The sequence below is a fragment of the Rattus norvegicus genome, chromosome 10 (assembly GCF_036323735.1).
Source record: "Rattus norvegicus strain BN/NHsdMcwi chromosome 10, GRCr8, whole genome shotgun sequence".
Taxonomy (NCBI): domain Eukaryota; kingdom Metazoa; phylum Chordata; class Mammalia; order Rodentia; family Muridae; genus Rattus; species Rattus norvegicus.
In genome coordinates, this window is record NC_086028.1 from 86,519,267 (window position 1) to 86,527,887 (window position 8,621).

An 8,621-nucleotide genomic window follows, 5' to 3' on the forward strand; every position below is an offset into this window, starting at 1 on the left:
GTATGTTATAGACTTTACTGGAAGTTTAACTTAAAAGCTTTTTACAAGACTTAATTCAACAAAGCACCCTGTCAGACACCTGCTGGATGTTGGGAGATCAATGCTGGTGGTGGCTGTGTCCCCTTGAGTCAGATCATGTGATGTAGAAGTTCTTTTTTTTTTTTTTTTTTTTTTTTTTGATGTAGAAGTTCTTGACCCAGCCGCAATTACAGGGCAGATCAGCTGTGCGCGTGCGTACACAGTGTCACACTGTTCAGATTTTTTTTTTTTTCTGAGATGCTAGGGCACTCTCGCCAGTTCTATCACTGAACTAATTACACTTTTAGTCCCTCTGACAATCTTTTTGGAGGTGCTCCATTGCACAGAAAATCGCCCCCATTGAAGATTCTCATTCGGAGGCGGGTAGGAACCCTCAGGGGCTGACACTACCTATATTAATGAGAATTGGGCAAATTTAGCCACCACCAATATTCGTTTAACAACTGGAGCTGCGCAAGCGCAGCGCTTTCGCACCGCTCAAGACTGCGGTTGTGGATTGGTGGCTTGGATCACGTGACTGAGCCTCGCCTCTTCCTGGAGGTTGGGGGCCAGTCCGCTGGCTTGTTTCCGGTTCGGTAGGTCCACGATGACGGAGCCGGGCGCCTCTCCGGAGGACCCTTGGGTCAAGGCAAGCTCCGCGGATGCGCACGCCGGCGAGGGGAGGGCGGGTCGGGCTCGTGCACGTAGGGGGTCCGGAAGACGTGGGGCTCCCCAACTATCCCCAGAGTCTCCCCTGCTGTCCAGGCCCCGGGGCTGCAGAGAAGACAGCTCTCACCCGGCCTGTGCCAAGGTGGGGAGACAAACCGGGCGTGTGTGCGGGAATGAGGGGGTCGTGTCCGAGAGATGGGGCGGGGACCGTAGGGAGCGTACAGAGGGGGCGGCGCCCCTGCGGCCTAGCCAGGGCTGAGCTTAACCATTCAGTGGTCCCTGCACCCGTGGTATGTGCATTCGCGGACTGCGCGTGCCTTCTTAGAGGCAAAGGTTTGACAAGATTCTTCCTTGCTTGGTGCTGCAGGTCGAGTATGCCTACAGTGACAACAGCCTGGACCCTGGTGAGTGCCTCCTTAACTGTCTGCACGTCGGTAATGACCCGTTTCGGCTCTATAGATTCTTGTGGTCTTGCCAGCCACACCTGAGCACAGTCCACAGTCACTGCGCCAAGGACTTGGCTTGAGAAGTGAGGGTGGAGCTGGAGAACAGGCAGGAAGCGACCATGGGTCACACCTGGTTCCTCTGCTCTGGAAGGGGAAATGATAGGTGACAGCTGGTCATGCTCACTGCATCCAGATGCTCCTTTGTGAGCCAGATAGAAGTCCTGTGGGCAGTGTAGACACTGGGACGGGAGCGTTGAAGCATGAAATGGAAGGCCCGTGGTGGCTGGCTTTGGAGTTGATGGGGAGAGGTCAGCATTTGAAACCATTGTGTCCGTATGTGCCTGAAGTCATAGCAATGTTCCGCACTCTTTAGTGATTGAGGCCTCTTTTTTCCAGGGCTTTTTGTAGAAAGCACCCACAAGGGGAGTGTAGTGTCCAGAGCTAATAGCATCGGTTCCACCAGTGCCTCTTCTGTCCCCAACACAGGTAGGCAGCAATATAGCCCATCACACACCGGGGAAAACTTAACTATCTTATCATTCTAGTATCTCTCCTAGATAGGGAGCTCCGTCCACTATCCACACGGGGGTGGCCTGAGTCTCACGGTCTTTCCCCGAATCCGAGATAATTAGGTTCTTTCCATTCCACATATCTGGGCACCAGGTTTCCCAGCTGGGGAAGGGTGGGCTAACTGGACTTGGTGTGCCCTAAAGTGAGTGGCCTCTCCTTCCTCCACCTGAGTTTAGATGATGAGGACAGCGATTATCAGCAGGAATCCTACAAGGAGTCCTATAAAGACCGGAGGCGGCGTGCGCACACTCAGGCTGAACAGAAGAGGAGGGATGCTATTAAGGTGACTGGAAGCCTGTACCCAGGTCCTTCCCTGGCCCTTCATCCCCAGATGTCTGCAGGGGGCTGGGCTGGGCTGGTTGTGCCTGCCCCTTTTCCTTCCAGCCCTCTATGCTTTGAGTCTCTGAGCATGGAACTGGTATCAAGATTGTGTGCTCACCTTTGTTATTCCTGAGCTAAAGAAACCCATTTCCCTGCTATTTCCAGAGAGGCTATGATGACCTTCAGACCATTGTCCCTACTTGCCAGCAGCAGGATTTCTCCATTGGCTCCCAAAAACTCAGCAAAGCCATCGTTCTACAGAAGAGTATGTCCAGGGCAAGAGGGGGTGGGAGGAGGAGCAGCAGCTGGAAGTGGCCTGGTCTCACCCAGGTGTGGTGGCCAGAATGGGAAAGTTGGGTTATAGGGGAAGGGCAAACAAAATAAGCCCTCTTCCTGGTTCAGACTTCCTCAGTGCCCAACCCCTCTCTTGGCTCCTACTCCAGCCATTGACTACATCCAGTTTTTACACAAGGAGAAGAAAAAACAGGAGGAGGAGGTGTCCACCCTGCGCAAGGACGTCACAGCCTTGAAGATAATGAAAGTGTAAGAGGGGTGCTGAACTGAGGGCGGAGGTCAACTCTAGTGCACTCTTGCTCAGAGGCTGTACTGGAGAGCACAGCATGTAGGTGACGCTGACTGCAAGGCAGTCGCTGTAAGGCAGGGCTGGCCGGCCCCCACCAGTCTTTTTTTTTTTTTTTTTGGTTCTTTTTCTCGGAGCTGGGGACCGAACCCAGGGCCTTGCGCTTCCTAGGTAAGCGCTCTACCACTGAGCTAAATCCCCAGCCCCCCCACCAGTCTTCTACACATACAGGACATAAACACCTGCCCGGATAACCAAGGGGTTTCACCGTTTCTGACTTAGGAGTGTCTAGCTGATATTGAATGTATCCCCAAAGGTCTCTAGGGATCCCCTTATGGCGTGGGCATGGCCTACTGGATTATCCTGCCATGCTTTGCAGGGCTGACTGAGTTGCCACAGCACTTCAGCCCTATTTGCTTGAATGCTTTCAGGAACTATGAGCAGATCGTGAAGGCACATCAGGACAACCCTCATGAGGGAGAGGACCAGGTCTCTGACCAGGTCAAGTTCAACGTCTTTCAAGGCATCATGGACTCCCTGTTCCAGTCTTTCAACGCCTCCATCTCTGTGGCCAGCTTCCAGGAGCTCTCAGCCTGTGTCTTCAGCTGGATTGAAGAACACTGTGAACCGCAGGTATGTGGCAGGCGGGTCATGGGGCCTGAGGCTCTGCCACCTTCAGGCAAAGTGGTCCAAGCCATCAGAAAAGCAGTGTGGCTTCCTTAGAGTCTCTTCAGGGTGTCCACAAAGCTTAGTACCTTTGTCTTTGCTGCCTAGCCCAGTGAAGGGCTCATCTGGCAAGCAGGGTGTGAATATTCAGTGCCAGGTCCAGCTTGGGCCATGTCATTGGTGACTCATTAGCTACTCTACTCCTTGGCTGCCCTGTGTGGAAGCCAATAGCTTCAAATGTCTAGAAATGTGAGGCATGCAGATACCAGAGGCCCCCACCCCGCAACCCCCACCCCCGCAGCTCCAGGGCTTTTTACTGTGCTGGCTTCTACTCTTGAGGCCTGTTTTTTCTCAGATTTTCTACTTTCTTTTGTTTCTCAACATTTTCGTTGTGAAATACTTTACACAAACACTGCCAACGGCTAAGGACTGTTTGAGTGAACGCCATATCCATTGGTCAGTTATACCAATGACAAATTCATCCTTGTCTCCATCTTATTTCAGGGATCTTGAAATTAAAAGGAGGCCACACTCCATTTCAGGGACTTTATGTACATGGGTATTTTGTCTGCATATAATCTGTGTACTACATGTGTGTGCCTGATGCCTGAGGCCAGAAGAGGGCATTGGGTCCCTGAAACTGGACCTGCAGGTGCTTGTGAGCCATCAGAGGGTGCTGGGAACAGGACCTGGGTCCTCTTCAAGAGCAGCAAGTACTCTTGATACTGAGACATCTCTCTCTAGCAACTCCCCTCCCCAAATAAACAACTTATTTAGTGAGGGAGGTCAGAGGCAACTTTCCTCCCACTTCCTGTGGGCTCCACGAACTGAGCCCCAGTGACCAGGCCTGCATGCAAGAGGCTTTCCTGCTGAGTCATCTCACCAGCCCTTCCTGAGTGCTAGGCAGTGCTCCACCAGGCTGCCAATACTTGGGTGACTGTTTTGAGTGCCTTCAAGAGCACGGCCAGTCTAGGCAGGTGTCTTACAGGCTCGTGTGTCACCTGAGCACTGCCTTTCCAGACTCTACGGGAGATTGTGATCGGTGTCCTTCATCAGTTGAAAAACCAACTCTACTGACGGTTCCCAGAAACCCGAAGAGCAGCCAACAAGTGGCCTTGAGTGTTTGGTCACGGAACTGCTGGGCCTGAGATTGGACTGCAACACCTCACACCAGTCAGCTGGTTTCTACTTGGTGTTTGGTTTTCCCAGCCCCACTTGAGCTTCTGATTAATTTATTATATTGCCTACAATGTTGAGCCTATCCAACCTTCCCCTTCCCAGGAATAGCATCTAGGGCAAGTCTGTGCAGGGAACCTCAGAATCCCGAGCCTCTCAGCCCCTTCTCTACCCATTGGGTTCCTGCTCACAATCTATATATACAATTTGGAAACTGTTTGCCTCTGCTTGGTCTCTTGGGCAACACTTGGCTCAAGTTTGGGTATTTTGGCAGTTCTTAAGTTAGAGGAAAAAGAAATAGCCCCATGGGCATGAAGGGTAAAAGGCCACCTTGTGTATAAGCTAAGGCTGTGTGGTCAATACTAAGTTAAGGCTAGAGTATTCTAGCCAGCTCAGGGTAGAGCTGCCAGGTTCCTGCTGCCCCTCACATTCTGCCACCCACTTCTTCAGCTACTGTGGGTGCTACAGGAAACAGTGTCCCATCAGCTCTTGCCCTGTCTTTCCCCAAAGGCAGCATTACATATTTGAATTTATTTTCTAAATACCAACAGTGCATTTTTGTTACGTGCAGTTTTCCGAGATTCTTAGCAGACCTGCAAAGCACCCCAGCCTCTTCTGCATAATGTGTGTTTCCGCCCCACGCGTGTGTTGCCTACATTTCTCCTAGGATCTGGGGAGAGAGTAAGTGGTACAGAAGATACCCAAATCTTCTGGGGGCAGGCAAGGGTGATACCTTGGGATTCTCAAAATGTTGGTGTGTGACACCCTTTCTGTACTTTTATCCCGTGTTCCCTACTGCCTTCCCCAGGTTTGATATCTGGGAGGTTTGATCATCCAGAGGAAATTAAGTATTTTTATATCAAATTATATTACAATAAATATTACAAATACTTTAGGATTGTTACAAGTCCTTGTTGAGGCCTGTACAAAATGATTGTGACCATCCCTTTCTAACCAGCAGCCTCTACCTAACACTATGCCTCTGTGCTCCTCTGTCCACTGCTCAAAGGTGGAGAACAGCAAGAATAAAAAGGCCACCTCAGTAAGGTGGCCAAAGCAGGACGGTCTGTTCCCACCTCCATCAAGGGCCCCTCAGGGGTCTGGGAGCGTAACATTATGATCTTCATCTGTCTCTATCCCAACTTCTTCCTGTGAAAGGAAAGCAGTGAAGAGTCCCCTGGGCAAAGATCCCAGGGGAGCAAGAGAGGAAAGTCACTTACAAAGAACTGCTTCTTGCTCTTGGGGTAACCTTCAAGGATCGCATCGCACAGCTCTGTGGTCTGACAAGAAGCAAAGCCCCCTATGAGATGAGCGGTGGCAGTACTAGGAACTGCCTGCCAGCCAGGCCATTTTACACAAACCTCCCCAGTGACCGTCGCTTCCCGCAGTGCTTCCGAGAGCACCCTTGGGATTCCCACTCACCATTCTCTTCCGCTTCCTCCACTCTTTACAGTACTTCTGTCTCTCCCTGTACACCTGAAAGGAAGGAGCATGCTTGTCTGAGCTGGTGCTCGTTCACTGCAGACAGCACAGGCAGCCTGCAGCCGCCCAGCTCACCTTCTCCTTCTCTTCTGGAGTGACATGGTTGGTAGCTGCTTTGATGTTTTTCAGTCTCTCTGTGTAGCGAGCACACTCCTCCTTCAACTCCTGAATCTCTGTCTGCATCTCAGGAGTGGTCAGCGCACTTGTTAATTCCTTCAGCTCTGAAACCACATGCCTTCCGAGTTACTTGGTGTGAGGGAGGGAGGAAGGGATTCTGCCTTGCCCAGCAGCTGTTTCCCAGAGGTGGGAGGTCAACTTCCATCTTGCTCTGGGACCTCTCTAGAATAGGACCCCACATTCTGGAAAAGCTCAGGAAAAGGCTTATAGCAGTCAGTTTGTTTTCCTAGTTTTCTTCCCTCCTCCATCTAACAGCAACAATGGCTTCTAAGCTTGAGCAGAGTGCGGTATGCAGTGTGTGCTCCCAGTGGCAGGGAGAGCAGTGACTTCTTGCTCAAAAGAAGTCAGCTAATTCTGCACTTCTTTCAATGCAACAACGTAGGTACCCGGCAGAGGGGTCCTAGCTACAGTAGGATGTTGCATTCAAGGAACCATCCTGTTAGCATGTATGACCGCCAAAGCACAGCAGCTTGGAGGGGCCCAGTCTTACCAGCCTCCATGTGCCGGCAGCTCTGCTGTAAGCCCTGCACCTTGGCAGTGAGGGCCATGATACTGGCATCCAGACTGTGGAGGTCCGCATCACTCACTGTGTCAAACTGGTCCTGCCAGCCAAGAGAAACACAGCTGAGTTCATGAGGCACAGAGAGAAAAAAAAAACCACACACACATCTCGGGGAGGCAGCATTCACATATGGAAGAACCAGGTACATCCTTAAACCCTATAGTGAGAGAGAATCCTGGGGCTAGTGGTGCAGGCCCATAACCCCAGCAACCTGGAAGGCTGAGGCAGGAGGACTGTCTATACATTAGTAAGTGGCTGGGCACATAGCCCAGTGGCAGAGTAGAGCTTTATTAGTGAGACCAAATGCTTTAGAAAGTCTAAAAATACAGTGGAGCTCCTGAGCCATCTTATCGGCCCTGATTTGCATTTAAATCACTCTTTCTGCATACAACATCTAACATGAGATCTTAGTGCTTTACTTCAGATCAGAGGGTCTGACAGAGAGCAGTGACCACAGGTTAGATGCAACAACCGCAAAAAAAAAAAAAAGCCAGCCTGAGGCTACATAGTAAGGGCCAGTCTGAAAAAAAGAGGGTGGGTGGGAGTAATCAGATATAATTGAGGAGCAGCCACACATGTCAGCTGTATAAAGTAAAAGAAAGAATTACATTCTAACCTCTGGTTTGAGAAGAGTGGTTCCATGACAGAAGAATGCTAGAAAGCCAATTAGCAGGCAGAGAGTAAGCACTCTACATTGACCACATCGATACTGGTACTTCATATTACCTGGGTAATAATTACCCTGAGAGAAGTCCGGGCGGGAGAATACAAAGTTTATTGTATTTAAGGTAGTGGAGCAGAGAAAGAGGAAAATGATGTTAGAGGTGGGACTAGAAAAAACGATAGGGCTGGAGAGATGGCTCAGAGGTTAAGAGCACTGGCTGCCCTTCCAGAGGTCCTGAGTTCAAATCCCAGCAACCGCATGGTGGCTCAAAACCATCTGTAATGGGATCTGATGCCCTCTTCTGGTGTGTTTGAAGATAGCGACAGTGTGTTTACATACATAAAAAATAAATCTTTTAAAAAAAAAAAAAAGAAAAAACGATAGTAGAAATGACTGGGAGTTGTGAGTCAGGGTCTTCTGTCGTCCATAGCTTACATGAACACTGATGAAGGGTTATCACAGGCAGCACACACCTGACTTAAGGATATCTAAAGTCCTTTTACTGCACAGATTAATTTTGTGAGGTGCCTCAAACACTCCTAATGCTGAGAGTCAATTCTCTCAGACAGGCTCTCAGGTGGACGTTAATCTGCTCGAGTTCTCACCTGATCGGCAAAATATATCTTCTGCTTGCCGTAAGTCTTCTCTTTGATCTTGCCTTGCTGGGCCAGCTGATCGAGTGCCTTCACCACCGCCTGGCGGAGGGGAGAGTGAAGCAATTTGGGCGAGCCAGGGGAGGGGAAATTCCTGTTGGTGACAGGGAAGGCGGGACCCAAGCCTAAACAGGGGAGTTCAGCGGAGAGGGAACTCCCACAAAGGGGGTTCTCACCGCCTTGCCCAGTCCATGTTCCTTCTGCAGGTTCCCGAACACGTCCTGGGCGCTGTAGGGCCGGTTTTGTTCCTGCAGGTACCTTAGGACGATCCCGGGGGCTGCGGGAGACAAGGTGGGAGATGGAGTCACCTCCGACCCACTCTCCCACTCGCCTCCCGGGTCCTGCGGGCGCTGCCGTTACCTCCAGCCGCAGCTTCGGCCCGGCTTTTACTCATGGCCTTTCCCGCCACCAAACTCGAGATCTGGATCTGTCTGTTGCTCCGGGAAACGCCTCCTTCCGGTGAGGGGGCGGGACCCTAATATTGATTGGTTGAGGGAGAAGCCTTCCGGAAGAGCGCCGGGACCTTCCGGGACCTCGTAGGCCTAGTAACCTCGGTCTAGAAGTCTCCGGCCTTTGCGACAGGTCAACCGCTGCCTCCTGGGCCCGCAGTGTTGGCTGTGGTGAGCGGCCCCTTCCA

The 8,621-nt window shown here is 51.2% G+C and overlaps 2 protein-coding genes across 9 annotated transcripts; one reads left to right on the plus strand and one right to left on the minus strand.

Annotated features, from left to right (window-relative positions):
• Window positions 1-250: 250 nt before the first annotated feature.
• On the plus strand, window positions 251-5,341 carry Mlx (MAX dimerization protein MLX). 7 transcript variants are annotated; one of them, XM_063269440.1, is made up of 8 exons: window positions 260-667; window positions 1,055-1,091; window positions 1,530-1,619; window positions 1,880-1,986; window positions 2,190-2,289; window positions 2,468-2,567; window positions 3,036-3,237; window positions 3,775-5,341. In XM_063269440.1, exons 1-8 carry the CDS (start codon window positions 626-628, stop codon window positions 3,781-3,783), a joined length of 687 nt encoding a protein of 228 aa, XP_063125510.1. In that variant the 5' UTR covers window positions 260-625; the 3' UTR covers window positions 3,784-5,341. The 7 variants fall into 7 exon arrangements, with proteins under 7 accessions (XP_063125509.1, XP_063125510.1, XP_006247424.1 ...); XM_006247362.5 differs by having other exon boundaries at window positions 4,291-5,341; XM_017597398.3 differs by having other exon boundaries at window positions 603-829.
• On the minus strand, window positions 5,280-8,498 carry Psmc3ip (PSMC3 interacting protein). Of its 2 annotated transcripts, NM_134458.2 has the most exon segments (8): window positions 5,296-5,595; window positions 5,667-5,726; window positions 5,869-5,922; window positions 6,004-6,149; window positions 6,596-6,707; window positions 7,937-8,026; window positions 8,161-8,261; window positions 8,345-8,400. In NM_134458.2, coding segments are annotated over 8 exon segments (654 nt in total). In that variant the 5' UTR covers window positions 8,379-8,400; the 3' UTR covers window positions 5,296-5,538.
• Between the last annotated feature and the right edge of the window lie 123 nt (window positions 8,499-8,621).

Bases quoted from the DNA above. Each gene is read 5' to 3' on its own strand.
- Psmc3ip (XM_006247249.5), bottom strand. From the start codon at position 8,378: ATGAGTAAAAGCCGGGCCGAAGCTGCGGCTGGAG. The intron at 8,262-8,344 runs GTAACGGCAGCG...TGTCTCCCGCAG, and splicing joins GGCCGAAGCTGCGGCTGGAG to CCCCCGGGATCGTCCTAAGG. The intron at 8,027-8,160 runs GTGAGAACCCCC...CCCCTCCGCCAG, and splicing joins AACATGGACTGGGCAAGGCG to GCGGTGGTGAAGGCACTCGA.
- Mlx (NM_001034112.1), top strand. From the start codon at position 626: ATGACGGAGCCGGGCGCCTCTCCGGAGGACCCTTGGGTCAAGGCAAGC. The intron at 830-1,054 runs GTGGGGAGACAA...TTGGTGCTGCAG, and splicing joins CTCACCCGGCCTGTGCCAAG to GTCGAGTATGCCTACAGTGA. The intron at 2,568-3,035 runs GTAAGAGGGGTG...GAATGCTTTCAG, and splicing joins GCCTTGAAGATAATGAAAGT to GAACTATGAGCAGATCGTGA.